Source organism: Hyperolius riggenbachi, chromosome 3 (genome assembly GCF_040937935.1).
Source record: "Hyperolius riggenbachi isolate aHypRig1 chromosome 3, aHypRig1.pri, whole genome shotgun sequence".
Taxonomy (NCBI): domain Eukaryota; kingdom Metazoa; phylum Chordata; class Amphibia; order Anura; family Hyperoliidae; genus Hyperolius; species Hyperolius riggenbachi.
In genome coordinates, this window is record NC_090648.1 from 173,718,616 (window position 1) to 173,740,038 (window position 21,423).

At 40.9% G+C, this 21,423-nt stretch overlaps 1 protein-coding gene across 20 annotated transcripts in view; it reads left to right on the forward strand.

Annotated features, from left to right (window-relative positions):
- Positions 1–21,423, forward strand: part of PPIP5K1 (diphosphoinositol pentakisphosphate kinase 1) — a 508,717-nt gene that overhangs the window by 96,286 nt on the left and 391,008 nt on the right. For all 20 annotated transcript variants that reach the window (XR_011030280.1, XR_011030281.1, XM_068275298.1 and 17 more), the window contains 6 exons: positions 1,242–1,328; positions 5,091–5,166; positions 7,367–7,476; positions 13,658–13,743; positions 13,862–13,987; positions 20,352–20,473. Coding sequence is in view for 18 of the 20 variants with exons in the window: in XM_068275298.1 (XP_068131399.1) it covers positions 1,242–1,328; positions 5,091–5,166; positions 7,367–7,476; positions 13,658–13,743; positions 13,862–13,987; positions 20,352–20,473 (607 nt within the window). In the remaining 2 variants the exon portion in view is untranslated. The remainder of the gene's footprint in view (positions 1–1,241; positions 1,329–5,090; positions 5,167–7,366; positions 7,477–13,657; positions 13,744–13,861; positions 13,988–20,351; positions 20,474–21,423) is intronic.

The following is a 21,423-nucleotide window of genomic DNA, read 5'->3' on the forward strand; positions in this document are numbered from 1 at the left end:
ACCGGCATAGTCAGCTCACGCAATGAGGATGGGGTAGGTGAATAGCTTGATAAAGTGTATCGACAGGCTGAAGTCATGGTTGGTGGCAAACAAATAAGGTGAATGCCAAAGTCAAACCACAGGAACAGATCAGGAAAAGTCTGACTGGGTTATACAAAGGGTACAATTCAGGAACAAGACTGGCCAATAGCACCACACATGGTCAAACACAACCACATGAGCTGACAAAACTGTCAACAACAGTTCTGAACAAAAGCAAGAAACTCTCTGGCGCAGTCGATAGTTTATTGCTTAGTAGCACGTATGATGCATAGCCAAAGGATGCAAACAGTCCATTGTAGTGAAAAGTACAGTGCTTGATTCACATTGGTCAGCATTTGCAGAGTAGTACTTATTGTGCCTGCTGGGCCGACTGGGGTATTGGGATGGGTCAGTGGATGTCACTGGTGCACAGCCTGTCAACTGTTTTGCAATCTAGCATCTTCCGAGGCCGGTGAGTGCATTCAATTAAGTGCTGAACTTTTAACTACAATGGACTATTTGCGTTTTTGCCTATGCATTATACGTAATATTGAGCAATAAACTATCAACTGTGCCAGATGGTTTCTTGCTTTTGTTTTGCTGTTCATACTGGATTGTGTCTTGAGCATGTCTATTGTGTGGGGTATACTGCCCAGCTCCCTTATAGCTGCACTTCAGCCAGACGCCTGTACAAGCCCACCTGTGTGCCTGCTGACTCTGTAATTGCTTTACAACATTGAGTTCTGTCAGGAGGGGGCTTTTATACGCAGGCAAAGGTTCACACCTCCGACCAAGGGCAGAAGTCCACGGCCAGGGATTTGCACTAACATGGAATGGTGTGAATCCCTGGGTATTAGCATGAACAGTTGAATTTTGTATGTTTTATCTTGAATGCAAAGCTTTCTAATTAAGTTGGATATTGCATTATTGTACAAGTTTTCTGCTTCTGAACATATATATATATATATATATATATATATATATATATATATATATATATTGTTAGCTGTATGGGTTTGCACGTTACTTCCTACGCTTACTCAACAGGAAACCAGACACACTATTCTGTAGTCTGTTTTTATCAAATAGAATGATGACCTCCAATGTATGGTACCACTACTAACATGCAATCAGTGGACATCTTAAAACAAAGTATGTATATCTTGAGATAAGTGTGTTTTGTTCCATGCACGTGAATATACTATTCTGCATTATTGTAGGATGGAGTTGCGATGTGTAATTGCAGTAATCAGGCATGGAGACCGCACCCCAAAGCAGAAGATGAAAATGGAGGTTCGACATCCCAGGTAATTAAATATCTAAAAAACAACCTGATATAAAGATGTATGGACCTTAGCAAAATGGGGTTATAGAATAAAGTGAGTGTCTTCTGGTGTAGTGTAACGATTGTGGAACTTTCCCCGTGATCAGCGCACAACGCTTGCGCTGACACGGCGGAAATCCTCCACAAGCGTATAATTTGCAGGAACCCAGCAAAAGGTGCTACGCACCCGTAGAGGGAAAACTCCTGTCAGCAGATGGCGCTGGGGAGTGCAGAGGAACCAATCCTCTGCACCTCCACAAATGCCAGACAGGAATTGTACGAAACGCAGAACGCAATCGCAAGAGAGGCGATTGCGAGTGAGAATGAGCAAAGGGATAGGTTGTATGTGTGTGCGCCAATCCAGTCGCCACCCCGCGACCGCGCACACACAACAGCAGATACGAAATAGGAACGCGATCGCGAGAGGTGCGATCGCCAGACGTGACACAAGGCAGATCAGAATAGAATACGAGGGTAGCAAAGGCACAGCAAATACAATAAGGAGATACGGAAAATAATAAACGCTAGCTAACTGCGAACACCGCACTCATTCGCAACAGTGCACGCGGTTATGCGCGATCTCCACGTGATAAGCACAATAGAGACAAGCACGCCTAACTAACCATTAACAGACAAACATGAAACAGAGGACACGAGCGCTTGCTTAACGGTTACCTCACCGAGCCTGCAGCAAGCGTAGCGGACAAGACAGACACACGAAAACAGGGACAAACGAGAGATAGGATCCACAGCACTAGCAAAAAGTAGCTAGCGCGATCCCAGGAGACAGAACAGAAGGATCCCCAGCGCTAGCAAAAAGTAGCTAGCGCGATCCCAGGAGACAGAACAGAAGGATCCCCAGCGCTAGCAAAAAGTAGCTAGCGCGATCCCAGAAGACAGAACGGAAGGATCCCCAGCGCTAGCAAAAAGTAGCTAGCGCGATCCCAGGAGACAGAACAGAAGAGATAGCTGGTAGCAACCGCTGCACCAGCTATACTCCAAGAACAGAGATCAGAACCATTTCCTGTCGACCACCATAGGGACAGGACAATGGCAAACAGGCAAGACAAGACAGAACAGGCAATACAGATAATACAGCCTAACTGGGCTAGAAGGGGAGCCTAAAGCAACCCCCAGGAATTAACTATACTAGATAGCAATGGCTGACACTCCAGCAGTGTCCATCAGGAACAGACCATGGAAAGGAAATGACCAGCGAAGCATTGTGGGAAAGACATAGTACTTATAGTACACGCCTCCAATGAATGTGGCCAGGCAATTTGCATGACAATGTATGCAAATTCCTCTGCAAGCACAAGCTGCAAAACTGACAGACGCTTCTTTCCAGAGTCCTGCAGCATGCAAACCTACACAATGGTCAAAGGGCTGCCTGCCTGCACAGGCAGCTGAGCAAATCATCACATGTAGTCATTCAGTATAAGTGTCATGAGTGTATTACTCATTTTATTTGGGTTGCCACTTAATAGATAACTGATAGTAGAGCTGGTGGGGGATTTTTAACCCACCACCACTCATACTTAGTTGGTTTTGCATGGATTGCAGACCAAGGTTTCACCCCATTATGAAAATTAATGTAAGTGTAACACACACCTCTCACTCAGATGCTCCTAGATTTCAACTGGTAGGCATATGGGCTGTAATGACAAGGAGGTCCTTGGCGTAACAAAAACGGAATCTATAACCATCGTCTGATAGGTTTCATTGAATTCTTCCCAATCGGCGTCAGAAAAGGTGGCATACTCTAGCTGCCACCTAGACCAGTATACTGCACACTTATCTTTGTGCGAAAATGACAACAGGAAACCATAGTATTTAGAAATCAGTTTGGTTCTATCCTTCTAAAGAAGAAGGCATTATAATTGTGATACAGCTAAGGTGACATGACTAACTATATTTAGCATTGCCAAATAAAAATAAATCAGTACACCCTTATCATAGTGTCCTATATCTCTAGGGTGCAAGGTTTAATTATTTTATGTATGGTGGTTGATTTCTTCCATGTATAATAATCTGGGGGCCTGTTTATAAAGAACTGACAATAAGATAACTGATCACCAGCTCGCTCTTCTCCATTTTTGAAAATCAGATCACCCTTTCCAGTTCATACTATATATAAGGGGGCATTCTGCCTTTATACTGTGCCAATCACTGCTTTGATCACTTATTGTAACTACCATATAGATTGGATCAGAAGCTCCATTGCTTGAGTGAAGTATCTGAGCAGCAGCTGTGGTTGGCAGAAGATGTAGTGGTACGAGGCTCATAGATTTGCATTATGGCCGTGTAACGCTACTTTTCAAACTGCTGATCATGGCAAAAATAGAGAGCAGGTGTTTTCCTCAAACACCACACCCCTTTATTGTAGCCTATGATGTTCTTCACTTTCAAACAGGTCAGCACTGTTTAGCGATCATAAAGGGTTGGTCAGGCTGACATGCCCTTTATAAATAAGTTACAATAAGCACTGCAATTTGCTACTACAATAATACGCTGCCAAGAGTTTAAGAAAAAAGGTGCAATTACACACATAAATAGCACCACTCTGTTTTCAAGAAGTACCGGTATATACAATCTTCTTTATTATATCCATTTTATATTCAACATTGATCATATTGTTAAGAATAATTAAAAACAATCCTCTATCTGTGATCCATTGGGAATATATAATATCCTAGACAGATAGGTAAATAAATAAATATATAGTTATTTTATTTAGACAATGCAATGTTTTGTCTGAAGACCCTTTTCAGTGCCTTAGAAAAACTGCCATGGGTTTAAGTGTGTAAAAATTAAAGGTTAAAGTGCGATTTTTTTTTTTCTCTCACTGTAATGCTGATCTGCTGTTGATCTGGATGCAATATGTTTTAAATCTCCTTTTTGGAAGGAGTGTACAGTTCAGGTGGCATACCTATGAAAGTGCCGCATGTAGAAATTGGTGCAAAATAACGGCAATAGAATATCGGTAACTTTATTGATATTTTACTACGTCCTAACCTAACCTAATCTCACACAGAACCCTCCCTCATAATACCTAAAACTAACCGTAACCCGCCCCATGCCTAACCCTTAAGACCCCCCTCACGCACCTAACCCCTAAGATCCCCCACACACATCTGACCCTTAAAACCCACTCCCCAGTTTTATGCTTATCGGGTGCTGTGGGTGCCCAAATTTCCCCTCAATGCCGATATTTTAATGGGCCCTGCGCCCTTTAAAATATCAGTATTGAGGGGAAATTTAGGCACCTGATAAAGCCCCCGCCCATTGACGCTAATGTAATTTCTCTGCCAAAAAGAGAATCCTGGCTCATACTGTTAAATTTGAGCGCCGCACACCAGGTATGGGCTTGCGCCCATATCCGATGCACTGCGTTGCACCCAAATTTAACAGTATGCGCCAGGATTCTCCTTATAGTGGAGAAATTATGTTAGTGGCATACCAGCGCCAAATTTCCTCGTGGCTTAATTGCCGTAACCGTTCAGATGATCTGATTTCCCTGAACTTTATACCTGTCCCAGGTAAGTGAATTAAGTATTAAAAAGGCTCCAATGCAGATTTTCTTGCTGCATCTGCCATTTGCAGAAGGCGGTCCACTTCTCTTACAACAAAAGTATTTTTTAGAGTTGAATGGCTTTCATTACAAATGCATGATATGTCATTTGTCTTGCTTTTTAAAGAGTGTGGAAGCAAATCGATGTATACTCTTTGTCGTCTTTGCCTCCAGGTTCTTTGAATTATTTGAACATTATGATGGATATAAAACAGGAAAACTGAAACTTAAGAAGCCAGAACAATTACAGGTATATTTTGTAAATAACACGTGTTGTAGATTTTTATTTTCATTATTTGAAAGTTGGCTTTAGTAGGAGAGTTTAGAGAAAGGCGTTGCCACTTCCCTCACTCATCTGAAAGTGGAGAGCACTGAAAACCTAACTACGTACTCATTATCGTAAGTGTAGTTTTCTATATGCCAAAATGAATACAAGCAAACTTACCTCCATTCCTACAATGTACCGATACAGAGATCTGGCTCCTCTTGCCTAGTCCTCATTTAAACCATGCTGTAGTGTTGATCGGAACAAGTAATTTTGGTTTTGTAAAATTTTAATTTTGCAATTACGATTCTGATCATAGTTACGATTTCATGGGTTATCTTGATTTCACATAATTTAGTGTGCTTACACATAATTTGTGGAAAATGCATTGAAGTTTGAGGCATAAGAAAACACATTTTTACATATGAAAAACACATTTTTGCATAAATGCAATAATTGCAGTGATATGCAAAATTAATTTTGCAATTGTTGGAAATATCACATCATGATTTTGCATGATTTCCACTGCAAAATTGCTGCTATGCAAAATGTTAGCTCATTATTACTATCCTGGCAGCTATAATCAATAGTGATGTTGTCTCCTCTCTACCCAGAGAAGCCAGGAGGTAGAGAGAAAGTGAGGCTTCTGATAGCAGTCTGTGACTGTCATGTTGGCTGGCCTGTCTAGAAAAGCAAAAGTGACACACTTACAGTAGCTCTCGAGCCTAGCTTATTTTAGTAGACAGACGATAACATCACTGTTTACAACTGCCAGCATCGATTAGAGTAACACTGAGCAACAGTGGTCAGATCTTTGTATCCAAACATCCTACCTAGGCAGTTGGACCAGTGTATTTTTTAAACGTTGTTAGGGAAAACAAACAAAAAGCATTTTTGTATAAGTAAAATTATACTTCAAAGTGCAGCATGTCAAATAGATCCATAAAAATACATCCTTCATAAAAACTGCATCCACATATCACTATTTGTTACTGATTCAAGGGTTTTGTAAGCAGATAGATTAGAAATGTCTTTATTTAAGGGCCAACTAAACACATTGTCTAAGACCATTTAGGATGAATACATATAAACAGTGTAAATTTAGTTTACAGAAAGTAGGTAGTGAGCAACTGTAAACTGTAGACCTGTAGACTTCAATCTGCTAAGAAGAAGCTAGCCAGGCAGGACATGTCTTGAGTACTTAAAGGACAACTGAAGCAAGAGGAATATGGAGGCTGCCATATTTATTACCTTTTAAACAATACCAGTTGCCTGGCTATCCTGCTGATTCTCAGCTTCTAATACTTTTAGCCATAGATCCTGAACAAGCATGCAGCAGATCAGGTATTTCTGACATAATTGTCAGATCTAGCAAGATTAACCACATGCTAGTTTCTGGTGTTATTCAGACACCACTGCAGCCAAATAGATCAGCAGGGCTGCCAGGTAAGTGGTATTGTGTAAAAGGAAATACATATGGCAACCTCCATATACTTCTCACTTCAGTTGTGCAGCATGCAGAACTACACAAGTGCTTTTTCAGTCTGAGATGTTAATTTACAAAAGTAACCAATTTACACTTAACATAATTTCTTTGATAACTTTGCATTGTTCAGTTTTGGTTTTAGTTGGGCTTTAGAGAGTTGGTTGTGCCAAGAATAATAATTTAGTTTCATGCTTGATGAACAGTGTCTTATGTCTTCTACTGGCCTCTTCTTTTATTGGTTGACTTCAACAGTAAGCTCTTTAACAATAAGCCCTCACAATAGAGAAGAAAAGTTTAAGGTTAAGTTTTTAAATTATTAAATTATCTATTTTTGGTGGCTTGTCCCTTGGAAAATGGTAGATAGAGACATAAATATTGTTCCTATGTACTGCTCTGTGGAAAGGGTAAGTGAGATCAATTAACTACACCACGCTGTGCAAACCTCCTGTGAAGTTCGTGCAGGAAATAGAAGTAGCGGTGGGGCAGCAATTTGATAGGGTGTAATACCACTTGGTAGTTCAGCAGTATTGGGGGACACCTGCGTGCACTTTAGTTTGTCAGCTAAAATGGTCTGAAGTGATTGTTTTGGCCAAGGAAAATTTAAAGTGTGTACGTAGATTTACTATGTACCTGGGAAAAAATGAAAAATGTATCAAACAAATGCTTTTTAAAACTGATTTCTTCAACCATGTTGAACAGGAAGTACTTGACATTGCACGGTTGCTGCTGTCTGAACTTGGAACACACAGTGACTGTGAAATTGAAGAAAGGAAATCCAAACTTGAACAACTGAAAACTGTCCTGGAAATGTAAGTAGAATATATTAACATTTTATAAATTATCTCAATTGAGAAAATGCACTAGTAGTGTAAGGAATGTTGATTTTACATTAACTGCCAAAAGTTCAATTTAATTCATTTTTTTTAAGTTTTATACCAACATTTTTGTTACTTGCAGTTCAAAACATGTTCATTTCAGTAAATGGCAAAATGTTGGGCTCATAATAATTAGTTGACGGTTATAATAAGATATAAAAGGAACAAGTAGGTACTGGATGTTTTGAGCAAAGTACAAAACACTTTATTCAGAGATAGAATTGACACTCACAAACCGCTTTGTGAATCCCATAATTAAAGTGACAGCATTGTCAATGTACAAAAATATATGCCAATGGTTTCTTTGTGCGGGAAGGACAAATAAGGATAAATGTGCCAAGAGTAAAGGGTTTTTAAGCAGCAAGGACAAAAAAGGATATAATTAAAGGGAGGTTTTTTTTATTTTATTTAAAAATTAGTCATTTTAAAATAATATTTGGTTGACCATTATGCTTTGTGTATTCCAATTTATATTGTTATTGTTATAGACTTATATAGCAGTGGCATTTTTTAAGTGCTTAGAGAGTACATTGAGTAATTTATTTCCCTTTAGAGGCTGATAATAGAATCTGGGCTTTCTCAACCAGGGTTCAGTGAAACCCCAGGGATTTCTGAAGACCATCAGCGGTTTCCTGGAATATTTCCTCCTAGTGAGAGTTTCCACCACACACCCTTAACTCATGTGCATCTCCCTAACTTATCAGCCCATTCCGAGTTCCAGCTTTCCTTCTTGTTCAACACTGTATAGTGTATCGTGGAACACACTTCAGTAAGGCAAAACAACAACAACCCAACCAAACTTCTTCAATTCTCTAAAGCAGAGGACGTAGACTAGTCACATATATTAATACAGACAATAGTACAAGAATAGTATTCACATTTTGCAATATTTTTACCCTTTGTACAGAAAGTGCTACTTTTCAGAGCAATTAATACCAAATAAGAGTATTGTCAGCCATTCATAACTAATTCTACATTTCTCTTAATCATTTTTGCCTTATTTTATGGTATAGTTTTGTTTTTTGATATTGTGGAAAGCAATGCCCATGTGGCAGCATCTCATAGGAAGCTAGAGGACTTTTCAGTGCCCCGACTACCATTCATACTGAAGATTGACACCTGGTATTTTAGTCTGACATTTCTCATCTAATAGCTCACATTAAATTGTTGTTTAATCACATCTAACTTTTCAGTCTCTGGCACACAAGGTCTTCCTGCCATCATTTCTTTGCGTTTTAACAGACTCCCACTCATTACTGCCACAGTGCTGTCTGTCTTTTTCCCCCACAGCTGTCTGCAGCTTCGTCCCTTTTATTAAGCTATTCCAGTCACTCTCCTGAGAGAGGATAAAACACATCACCACAGTGTGATCATCTTGTTTTAAAGGATCACTACTTCAAAAATGTGTAACGCTTTAAATACGTTTATAGGAAGTACATTTCTTCTAGAATAAAATGCACTATAAATTACTTTTCTCCTATGTTTCAGTCGCTTACAGTAGGCAGTGGAAATCTGACAGATCTGCCATTTTAGATATAAAGATAATCCTGAGACTCCCCCATCATGGGGGAGTCTCAGGATTATCTTTATTTTCAAAAGCACTTATTAAGAACAGCAGATGCTCAGTCCAACTGCTGAAATAGTGTGCAAATGAATAGGCAGGCCAGATGGCCATCATCTTATGATAGATCCCATCTAGGGAGTGCTTTTGTAAAGAACAAAGGAAATGCTGAACATCCTCCATGAGGAGATGGACTAGTCCAAAACCTGTCAGATCTGTCGTTTTTATTCTACCTACTGTAAGCAACAGGAACATGGGAGAACAGTATTTTATAAAACATTTTAATCTGTCAGGAATGTACTTTTATAACAATTTGTATTTCAAATTTTAAAATTGTTTATGCTAGTCCTTTAACTCTTTGACACGCCTGACGCAGGATTGCGGCCGCAGAGTGGCTCCCCCAGGACCTCCTAACGCAGAATTGTATCATCTTGCGATGAGCGAGATTAGCAGGGAACGAGCGCTCGTGCGGGCACGCATTCCCTGTCGGGGGATGTAGGAAACGGCCGCGAATCAGAGCTGGCAGGCTCTAAACTGAGGAAGGACCTGCTGTGTACAGCACTGCGATCTAAAGCAGGTCTGTACAGGGGACAGCTCTGTCACGGAGCTGTCCCCAGGAGAAGCTCAGAGACGATTGTCTCTCATAGGCTGATGCCTATGAGAGGCGATTGCGGGAATTGGCTTTCGGGGGGGGGGGGGGGGGGGATAAAATACATGCATTTTTATTGTAAAAAATACTGATAAAATACTGATCGCAGCAGCAATCAGAGGCCACCAACAGAAAGCTCTATTGGTGGCAAGAAAAGGAGGCAAGATTAGTTTTTGTGCTAAATTGTATGGCCGTGCAGTACACTGTGCAGTGTGCTGAATTGTAAAACATGGCCTGGTCACTAAGGGGGTTTAAACTTGTGGTTCTCAAGAGGTTAAAGAAATCTGAAGTGAAAATAAACTTATGAGATTATGAATTGTATGCGTAGTACAGATAATAAATAGAACATTATTAGCAAAGAAAAAAGTCTCATATTTGTATTTTCTGTTATATAACTTTATTTATAACATAGCATCGGAGTGTCACAGTTACATTTTAGAATCCACAGTCTGGGCCATAATATATTCTAGAGTTCTTAAATTAGGCAATGGGTCAGTTGGCAATCCAATTGGCATTAACACCCACGGGTGGTAAAGAACTTGAGCAATATACCGTATTTTTCGGACTATAAGACGCACTTTTTCTCCCCCAAAAGTGGGGAGAAAAAGTTACTGCGTCTTATAGTCCGAATGTAGCACAAACCTACCTATCCTGGCACTTGTTTCCATTCTATTGAAGTGAGTAGAGGGGAGGCAGCAGCGCTATCCATAGTGTTTCCACTCCGTTGTAATTACCTGCAGTACTTCACCTTTGATCTTAAACTTTAATTATGCCCCGCGGCAGCCCGATCCTTGAAGTAGCCGCTGTTATTACCCGCAGTGTTTACCATAATCTTAATCTTTAATTGTGCCCCGCTGCGCTTTACCATTGATCTTTAATTGTGCCCCGCTGCGCTTTACCATTGATCTTTAATTGTGCCCCGCTGCGCTTTACCTTTGATCATTAATTGTGCCTCGCTGCGCTACCTTTGATCTTTAATTGTGCCCCGCAGCGCTTTACCTTTGATCTTTCATTGTGCCCCGCAGCAGCGCGATCCGTCGTCCCCGCAGCAGTGAGATCCACAGCGCTTCCAAGCGGCATTGGAGCAGCCGCTGTAATGATTTGCAGGGACTGTCACGTTGTACGGCTGCCTCTTTCTTCATGCCCAGCATCAGCGCAATCCCAGCTGACAGGCACATCTTCAGCCGCTTTAGTGGCAGAGTCCTCAGAGGCTTCCGTACTGGGGTGCCCTCTCATGACCTGCGGCGCACGTGGTCATGAGAGGGCGCCAGTACACAGGGCAGTACGGAAGCCTCTGAGGACTCTGCCACTAAAGCGGCCGAAGATGTGCCTGTCAGCTGGGATTGCGCTGATGCTGGGCATGAAGATAGAGGCAGCCGTACAACGTGACAGTCCCTGCAAATCATTACAGCGGCTGCTCCAATGCCGCTTGGAAGCGCTGTGGATCTCACTGCTGCGGGGACGACGGATCGCGCTGCTGCGGGGCACAATGAAAGATCAAAGGTAAAGCGCTGCGGGGCACAATTAAAGATCAAAGGTAGCGCAGCGAGGCACAATTAATGATCAAAGGTAAAGCGCAGCGGGGCACAATTAAAGATCAATGGTAAAGCGCAGCGGGGCACAATTAAAGATTAAGATTATGGTAAAGCACTGCGGGTAATAACAGCGGCTACTTCAGGGATCAGGCTGCTGCGGGGCATAATTAAAGATTAAGATCAAAGGTAAAGTACTGCAGGTAATTACAGCTGCTCTATGGATCACACTGCTGCCTCCCCTCTGCTCACCACAATTGAATGATTTGCATCCTGGACACCCAGACCGGACCCAGCTACTGCCACCATGGGGCTGGTGAGAACCTGAAATGTAATTGTAGTGATTGATTAATGTAGATGGGGAGGATGGGGGCTGTTGTGTAGTGCAGTGTAGCTATGGGGGCAGCAGGGGTGTAGCTTGTAAGTGTAATTTAGACAGAGACATCTTTGGGGGGGAGGAAAGGTCCATAAGACACTCCTGGACCATGGACTCACCTAGGATTAGTTTTTGTTTTTTTTCCCTGGTTTTTACCCCATAAACCTGGGTGCGTCTTATAGTCCGGAGCGTCTTATAGTCCGAAAAATACGGTAATCGCCCAGCGAATTCTTTACACCCTATCCTACAACCGTTTTCATGCTGCCGGGAAGCAATGCTTCCTGTCAGACATGAGCTTTAGCTTAGACCTGTAAAGAGCAGGTCTAAACCAGTTAATGTAGATTGTTGCCTGCATCTAGGAGATCCCCAGAGCCCCCCGTCAGGCCGCCGCACGTCGCTGAAATAAGTAGGAGACCCGGAGATTACTTGTAGCCTTCTTAGAAAATAGTTTTCTTCTAACTTTTAAATAAATGCCTCAAATTCTTGTTGAAGTTATGGATATGGAGTGGCTTATTGCATCCAGTCTATGTGTGTTTATTGTGCTAATCCTTCAGTATATTTTATTTATTTATTTATTGTTTTTATAAAGCGCCAACATATTACTCAGCGCTGGACATTAGTTAAGGTTACAGACAATATTTAGGGGTGACATACAGCAATAGGACAATGCAGGAATACATGCAAACCAGATCACGCAGCACAGTATGAGTACAAGGTACTGCTTAGTCAGTCACTGGATAGGAGCATGGATATTAGGCAAGTCGCGTTCACTCAGGATGGGTGTACGCCGGTAATGGAGGTGCGTGATCAGGTAGGAGACATAAGGAGGAGGACCCTGTCCGAAGGCTTACAATCTAGAGAGAGAGGTGGGGACACGAAAGGTAAAGGACCAGAGTTCAGCTGTGGGTTTAGAGCACTAGTGGGGGGGAGGGGGGGGGCAGAGTAAAAAGGTGAGTTTTGAGGGCCTTCTTGAAGATGTAGAAGGAGGGGGAAACCCTAATGGGGGGAGATTCATAGTGTTGGAGCAGCTCTTCAAAAGTCCTAGAGGCATGTATGGTATTGGGTGATGCAGGAGGCAGTCAGGCGAACTTCATTGGAGGAGCAGAATGAGCGGCTAGGTGTGTACCTCTGGGTAAGATTGGAAATGTACGTTGGGTAGGTTTTGTTATGGTTTAGCCTATTATGAAATCCAATACCTCCCCCCGGTGGCAAGAGTGTTTACTAGGTTTGTATTTAAATCTTGAACATTTAGAAAATGCATAGTAGGATTGTTATTACTAATATATTTTTTTTTTTTATTCGCTTATTTATTTATAAAGCGCTTTAGCGCTGTACAGTGTAAAAAACAGACACTGATGGGGTGCATAGATACATAAGTAAAACAACGTACAGTACAATCAGAACACCCAGAAACACAGTACAAAAATACATACATAGCTGATGTGTGGTTTGAAACCTCACCAATTAGTACACATTAATTTGATAAAGTATAGCAAAACACTAGAGGAGGTCCATGCCCTTGCGAGCCTACCATTTTAGAGTTCTTATTTCTGTAATAAAAGTCTTATACATTAGTACAAATCAACCTGGCAACGTTAGTACAAATCAAATCAACCTGGCAATATAATATTTATTATGTAAACTAGCCGACCCAAGCCCGTTTAAACACGGGTTCTAGATCTGTGTTTCTCGCCGCCGTCCGCCGCATGTTACTGCGCATGTGCACACAAGCACCCGTCGCACACATGAGAGCGCACTTGGCCATCCGCTCACACACCCGCCCGGCTCCCTGGCCCTGTCCTCCTGTCTCTGTGAGGCTGGGTCCTTGCTGCGCACATGTGCAGTAGCAAAAAACACGGACCCAGCTACACAGGGACAGCGTGACGCAGGGACACAGGGGTTTTATTATAAAGGATTTTCATTATTTAATTAACTTGGCTAAAAGGTTTTTGACAATATTATTATGCATTAGTCATAGATTCTTTTTTTCTCTTCAGGTATGGACATTTTTCTGGTATTAATAGGAAAGTGCAGCTAACCTATCTTCCCCATGGGCATCCAAAACCATCCAGTGAGGATGAAGGTAAGGCATGGAACGGTTTCATATGCCTACAAATGTCATATTATACAGCTTGGTCTTTTGTTTGCATGGTAACTTTGGGAATTCATGTGTGTATTTTCAAAATAAATCACCTTTACAGATGCACGGAAGGATTCCCCTTCTCTCTTGCTGGTATTAAAATGGGGTGGTGAATTGACTCCAGCCGGTCGAGCACAAGCAGAAGAACTGGGAAGAGCTTTCCGTTGTATGTATCCTGGTGGACAAGGTAAGTTTGGTTCCATACTTTTACCTCTTACCTATTTTATGTTACTCCAGATTTCTAGATCTTTGCTCTTTATAGTGTATTTTCCAAGGTACTTGTGATTGTGTAAGGCATGTATACATAGGTGCTATGAAAACACTGTTTATTCAGGGATGAATTATTCTCAGGAGTTGTTGGGTAGCTATCAAAATGACTCATGAAAGCTTTTAAGCCAATGGAGGTTCAACGTAAAAGTGTTCTGGAAGGCTCAGTGTCTGTTCAGAAAGCAGCGTTAATAGGCACACTATAGAACACTGAATGTAGCATCTATTTTAATGTACTTGGCACAAAGCTTATTGCCATTTTAAACACTCGTGTACTTGCTCACTCACTCACATAGTACAGTTGCCTGCTGCTGCAGAAAACAGAGACGTTTGGTGTGTAATGTGCTATTTTATTGTAATTGTGTACATAACCTGACTATTACTCTGTTTGCTATTGAGAATGTTGTAAGGAATTGTGTATTCTACCTCTTTACTCAGGAATTTCCTTGTGTTTTGTATGGTTTTGTCTGTGTAGTCCTGTCATCTACATCTTAGCTATGGTTCTGTTTGTAATGCTTATGCCTCGGTTAACCTACTGTGCTTTCTGTTGTGTCAACCTATCTAGTGGATGGTAACATCCCGGCTTTGGGCTGTAGTTCTCCTGTAGACTGTGGTAAGAGCCATGACTGAAGTGTGATTTGCACTGTCCCCATAACTGCATTGGGAAATCTCTTCCCTTCAGACTAAACAAGGTCCCCTGGGTGATATTTTTAGAATATTTTAAGTAGATGACTAACATAGAATGGTTGTTTACATGGTAACAACCAGAAGCTTGTTTTTCTCCTATAAGCTGCACTAAAATAGTTTATGTATATTTACATATATGTCCAACTGTGTGCCGTGCTAATCTACTTTCTTTGGTTTCTTACCTTCAACTAAGTCCTCTTAAAAAAAAAAAAGTTCTTTTGCTTATCTAAGAGACTATTGGCTTAGTTGTGTGTACAAGGCACAGTCAGGCATATGTGGTAAGAATTTAAGTTGTTGACAATGGAGAGGGGTATATTTTTATTTTTTTAAACAGGAATTTGGCTTTGGTTTTACTTCTAAATCATTGAGGGTTTTTTTCCCTTCCCATATAAGAAGTACCGCATTTTTCAGACCATGAGAGACACCTTTTTTACCCCAGAAGTGGGGAGAAAATGTCAGTGTGTTTTATTGTTTGAGAACAGGTAGTCCACCATTTACAAATGCCCACCGATACAAGCAGCCGCTGACGTGTTGCAATTACCTGTCAAGGACTCCCTGTCCTGTGCTCCCCCAGAGTGCAGAGTAATGCGCAGGGAAGCAACAGCACACATTTTACCTGCTCCAGGGCGTACATATGAATTGGCCGGCGGGAGACTTGGGTGCAGGACATAGCCAGTATATGGCTTATCCTGCTGCTGAACAAGTTACCGGCGGCATAAATACTATTCCCCCCTCCAGGTCCACGTGGATAATAGGGAATGATATAATTCGGCTTCCAGCTATTGCTGGAGACCGAATTACAGTGTTTTAAGAGCAACTTCAGCTCCGTCTTTTGATGGCGCTGAGGTTACTCACAGTGCGCTGTCTATGGTGGCGCCGGCTGCGCCCAAATCTCCTGCACTGTTATTACAGCACTCGGCTCCAGGTGCTTCCATGCAATGACCGATGTCTTCTCTCCCTCACGGCTTCCTCTAGTGCCTTGTCGTGTGTAATGACTACAGGAGTTTTCCAAGAGGGCGCATCCTAGGGAGTGATAAGATTCAGACAAGGTAACTGTACTCAGTCCTCTGGGTCCTCTTCTCTTTGAATTGGAAACAACAAGTTGTCAGGTCAGATCCTCAAATAAAGGAATATGAGAAAAAGCAGATCACAGCATAGTCTGTATATCAAATAAATCCAGGGGCCATCACCCTAGGATAGAATCCCTGTGAAAGATTTAGGCAGGGTCACCCTCCATCACCATGTCCTATGATCTAATAGGTGACATATTCACCTGATTTGTATGCTGCCCTGACTCAAGGCAGCAAACTGTGTGTAAGGGTTATCCACTGGCAATTTACCATGAAGGGTCAGCCTCCTTGTACAAGCAGCACCTTAAGACATATGAGATATCATAGTGCAGACATTGAAGATGGTTAAAGAGAACCCGAGGTGTGTTTAAAGAATGTTATATGCATACAGAGGCTGGATCTGCCTATACATCCCAGCCTCTGTTGCTATCCCAAACCCCACTAAGGTCCCCCTGCACTCTGCAATCCCTCATAAATCACAGCCAAGCTGTGAGGCTGTGTTTACATCTGTAGTGTCAGTCTCAGCTGCTCCCCCGCCTCCTGCATAGCTCCGGTCCCTGCCCCGTCCCTTCCCTCCAATCAGCAGGGAGGGAAGGGATGCAGGCGGGGACTGGAGTTCTGCAGGGGGCGGGGAGAGCAGCAGACTGACACTATAGAGATAAACACAGCCAGTTCTGACAAGCTGTTTGTCAGCAGCGTGGCTGTGATTTATGAGGGATTGCAGAGTGCAGGGGGACCTTAGGGGGGTTTGGGATAGCAACAGAGGCTGGGCTATATAGGCAGATCCAGCCTCTGTATGCACATAATATTCTTCAAACCCACCTCAGGTTCTCTTTAAACACATGCTCTGAGAGACATAACACTGACACTGACAACATTCCTTGCTCACCTTTTCACCCTAACAGACAGCTGTAACCACTTTGCAGTGGGTATGGCCAACTCAGCATTCACTGTCCCACAACAGACTCCATGTACGTTTCCCCACAACACCCAGCATATCATACTGTAGCCAACTTGATCTATAGACGGAGATAACTTGTATACTGTAAAATCATCAATATATTTGAATAAAAAGGTCAGAATACTCAAACGTTGTATAAAAAGCGATAAGTACTAAAACCGGAGGACGTCCCCTCCTGCTGTATGCTGGCCATGTCCTGCCTTTATCTCCACCTAATGACGCAATTAGGAGAAGCTGGCACTAGCGGAGGCCTTGTGGGAAAGAAGACTTCGTTCATTGAGTGGAGGCATCGAAGCTGGTGAGACGCCCTGCTGCTTCCCTGTGCATTATACTCTGCACTGTGCATGGAGCTGGGGGAACACAGAGGAGGACAGGAGGTAGAATGGGAATACAGGGACACGATGTAAAATGGGGACACAACAAAGGACATAAATAGACAAAAGGCAGACACTAGGTACAAGGGGGACATAATGATTTGAGCGAGAAGATCCACAAGACACCCCCACACTATAGATGCACCGGGTTTAATACTTTTTTTTTACCTGTTTTTTTTTTGTTTTTTAACCTAAGGTGCGTCTTATGGTCATGAGGGTCTTATGGTCCGAAAAATACGGTATTTGATACAAACTGAGCAGGCCTAACCTAAAAGTTACCTGGTTGGAATACATGAGATGGCTACTTAATGTTTACAGATTTTAGCTAAAACAATAGACTTTTATTATTTATTGTTCTATTATTCAGCATTAAAATAGATGCACATGCTAAGTGGCGGCATTTTTTATTTTGAGCTAGACTATCTCAGCTGCTATAATGATAAGCTTAGTATAGACAATACAAACAATGTGGTCTGGTCAATGGAAGGATTGTTGCAGTGCTAGAGTTCCTCTGTGTAAGGAGGGTATTCAAGGATGTAGTATTGGCTCTAAATAAACACATGAACCTACATACGTTTTTAACATTTCATTTTTCCAATCTGAATTACATCTAATCTTTATTTGATTTGCATGTATTTCTGGTGATGTCAGTGCCAAACCAACTCTTTCTCATTAACATAATGAAGACTTCATTTTATTAACATGGGATAGCTACAGACTCAGATATTGTATTTAGATACAGTATACATATATATAAATATACCCTTTCTCCAGTGAATAATCTATTGTCTTGCTTTCTGGTGAATGTGTTGTTTATTTAACAATTCAAAATGAAGCAATCTATGTGTTTATTGAACAACTATAATAGCTTATTTTTTTTTACTTATTTTGAACGTCCCAAAGTCTAATTATTTTTATATTGCACCAAGTGATCTTATTACTTTAAAATAGAAGGAAAAGGGTTTATTAATGTCTAGGGAGCAATAAATATACAATCATGTGCAGTTTAGTGGCTCATAGAAAATTAACATGGCCGCAGCCCAAAGTGGTATCAACTAAAGAATTTACTCCAATTCATGAGTGTATAAGTGTGGTACAGAGCAATGTAGTATAGCCGCTAGCTATTTAAACTTATAAAGTCCAGGAAAATCTTACTTGACCACAACTGACAAATTATGGTAGACAAATGTAATTGTAAAAGCAGGAACAGGACGGGAGCACTTTGGCTGTGTTATGGTATAAGGGGCCTATAGGGAGGAATACTTGAAATGTTTGTAGGGACCAGGGAATGGGGGTTTATGAGTAGTGGCTGCTCGGCTTAGAGTCAAGTGAAGATGTAACAGTAAGTATTTGGTTTATATTCAGTACATACAGTTTGTATTTTCTGAGCTCTGTTTCAGCTGGTGTTTCCTTGATTTGGCAGTTGTGGTTATACTTGACAGGGATCCTCATCTTTGTTGTACTGAATTGACATTTTTTTATTCTGAGTGAATGTGTTTATTCTGTAAAAAGTTGACTACTACATTTCATATGTGATAGATTTTATGTAAATAAGATTACATGCTCTGCAAACATTGGGTAACTCTGACTGACGTGTTTTAAGTGAGATTTAGTTTTTTCTTTTTGGAGACTTTGTTTTGTTGTCAGTTGAGTATTATTTCATCTTGTGTTGTGGCTTTGGGTTCACTAACAAGGCCAATTTCTTTTGTTTTGCTTTATTGATACTCAAGAGTAGTACAGTAGTTAATGAAGCCTTGTATTTAAGTTGTACCACTATTTCAAAGACATTCATATTCCCATAAATCAATGTGGATATTGGATTACCATGATTGAATGAGGAGTGCTTTAATGTATCTTCTGAAAATGCTACCAGAAAATATCACAGTTGGTATTCTACAGCTAGAAACTATTTCAGTGCTTTTATTTGTTGAGTATTCCTTTAACTTTAAATGAATAATTAGTTGTTTTGGAATATTACAATGAAAATAAACTCTCTACGCTAGAGACAAACAACTGGTAAGTAACCCTTTGTGTTTACATTTTATTTTTTGTGCAGCCTTATGTATGTTTATTGTCCTCCTTTAAGATCCTTTAAAGTGTAACTGTATTCTTGATTTGTTTTTTGTATGTTCTCTGAAGTGTGACTAGAAACATGCCTTTACTTTGTCCCTGTAAAATGACATTCCTCAGATATTCCTACTATCTGAAGACTAACACAAAGTTGTGTCAGTGGACTGGGACTTCACATAGGCAAAGTAAAGGCTTGAAGTTTACCAGACCAGAGCATATTTTTATGTAAAGGGGAAAAAAAACATCCGGAGTTCAGATGCACTTTGATCTATTACGTTGTGATAATCCACACTAAGGGATATAACATAAAGTATAAGATGTTTTCAGGAATATTCTGCTTGGAGCATTAGGATTTTTTTTTACTAAGACTTGCTCTACCTTGAGGGCCCATTTCCACTATCGCAAATTCGCATGCATTTTTCTCATGCAAATTCGCATAGCAATACAAGTAAATGGGACTGTTTCCACTTGTCAGGATTCCTTTGCGTTTTTCTGTGCAGAAAAAATTCGCATGGCAGAGCCATCAGAATTCGCATACCGCTATGCGAATTGCATACAATATATTTAATAGGAAATTCGCATGAGGTTTGGGTATGCGAATTTTCATGCAAATTCGTATAGAAACAATGGAAAAGCACACCAGCACTGCCATGGTTAAATTCGCATACATCGTCATCCATGCGAATTTGCATGAAAATTCGCAAAGATCTGCATGCGAAATTCGCATCCGCATGCAAATTTTTCCCGCGGCGATTCGCACCGCACAAGTGGAAATGCAGCCTGAATGACTTCCATTGCTGAGGCCCGTGCCTTGTGAACAAGCAGTAGCTCTACTCCACGAAGCTCTTGGATCACTGAAAGCATCACTGTTTCTTACAGCTTAACCATTTTGTGCAAAATTTGATTTCTAATGCTTGTACTTAGTTTGTTTCTCTGCTTTAAGTGTGAAGTTGTTTTTGTTGCATTTTGTTATTCATTATTTGGTGCAGTCTAAATCTCTCTGCTATGATTTAATATAATCTCTGTTGCTTAACGTATCTCTACAGTTATTGTTCTCTGAGCAGCAACTGTGATATTTTCTAAAAGCATGAATCCTGAGTAAAACCTTTCCAAAAATTGCAGGAGACTATGCAGGCTTTCCGGGCTGTGGACTTCTGCGACTGCACAGCACCTACCGCCATGACCTCAAGATTTATGCCTCAGATGAGGGTCGGGTACAAATGACTGCAGCAGCTTTTGCAAAGGTGCTTGTTTTTACGTTGGAAAAATAATCTATACTTCAAATGTGTGTGCACCCTCAGTTAGCTAGCAGAAGCTATAGTTGATAAACGTCAGTCTTAAAGTGGTATGAAACTCAACATTTCCTCTTTGCTCTAAAAGATTATTTGCAGCATAAAAAAAGTACGCCCCCCCCCCCCTCCCCGCTCCACCCCCCCCCCCCCCCCCCACACAAAAAAACTGTAACAGAACAACATTCAAACAGTTAAACACAGTACTTTGTTCTTCAGTGGATATCTCGTTGCTTAAGTGGGCAGCTTCTGGCTACATTATCCGAAGAGGTGATGACATTATCTTTTGTTTATATTTCGATTGTCAGATACATATAGTAAACAGTAACAAACTGCCGAAGCTGAGAAGCCGAGAGCTGTGAAGTGGTCACTAGATAATACTGCAGCTGTGCACTAAAATGCAATGGCAGCTTTTGTAATTTGTAGACACAAAATTACAAAATCAAATATGATAACTGTATGGGTAATAACAATTAGAAAAACACATTTTATTGAATGTTATGTCAGTGTTTTATCCTACTTTAATGTGTTGAACATATTTAGTCAAAAGTTGGGATTCAAAAGCTTGAGAGATCCAAAACGTAAAATATCAGTGCATAATTGAGTATGTACTGTAAACACATAACTGATCTCTTCGCAGGAGTTTTATGATTTGCCCCAAGCAGGCTTTTTCTACATTTTGATGACTAGCAGGAAACTGGTACATTTAATACATATTTCAGTTGTAGATTAGTTGGCCTTGTTTGCTTTATTTTTTTTTTAAATCAAACTAAAGCAAAACTTTTCTCATATAGACATTAACTAGGTCTGAATAATGCAATAAAGAACCATCAGCAACATTTATAAAAATAAAAACATTTTTTTGCATCAACTGAAATGTTAGTAATTGTAATCTCTGTAACGTC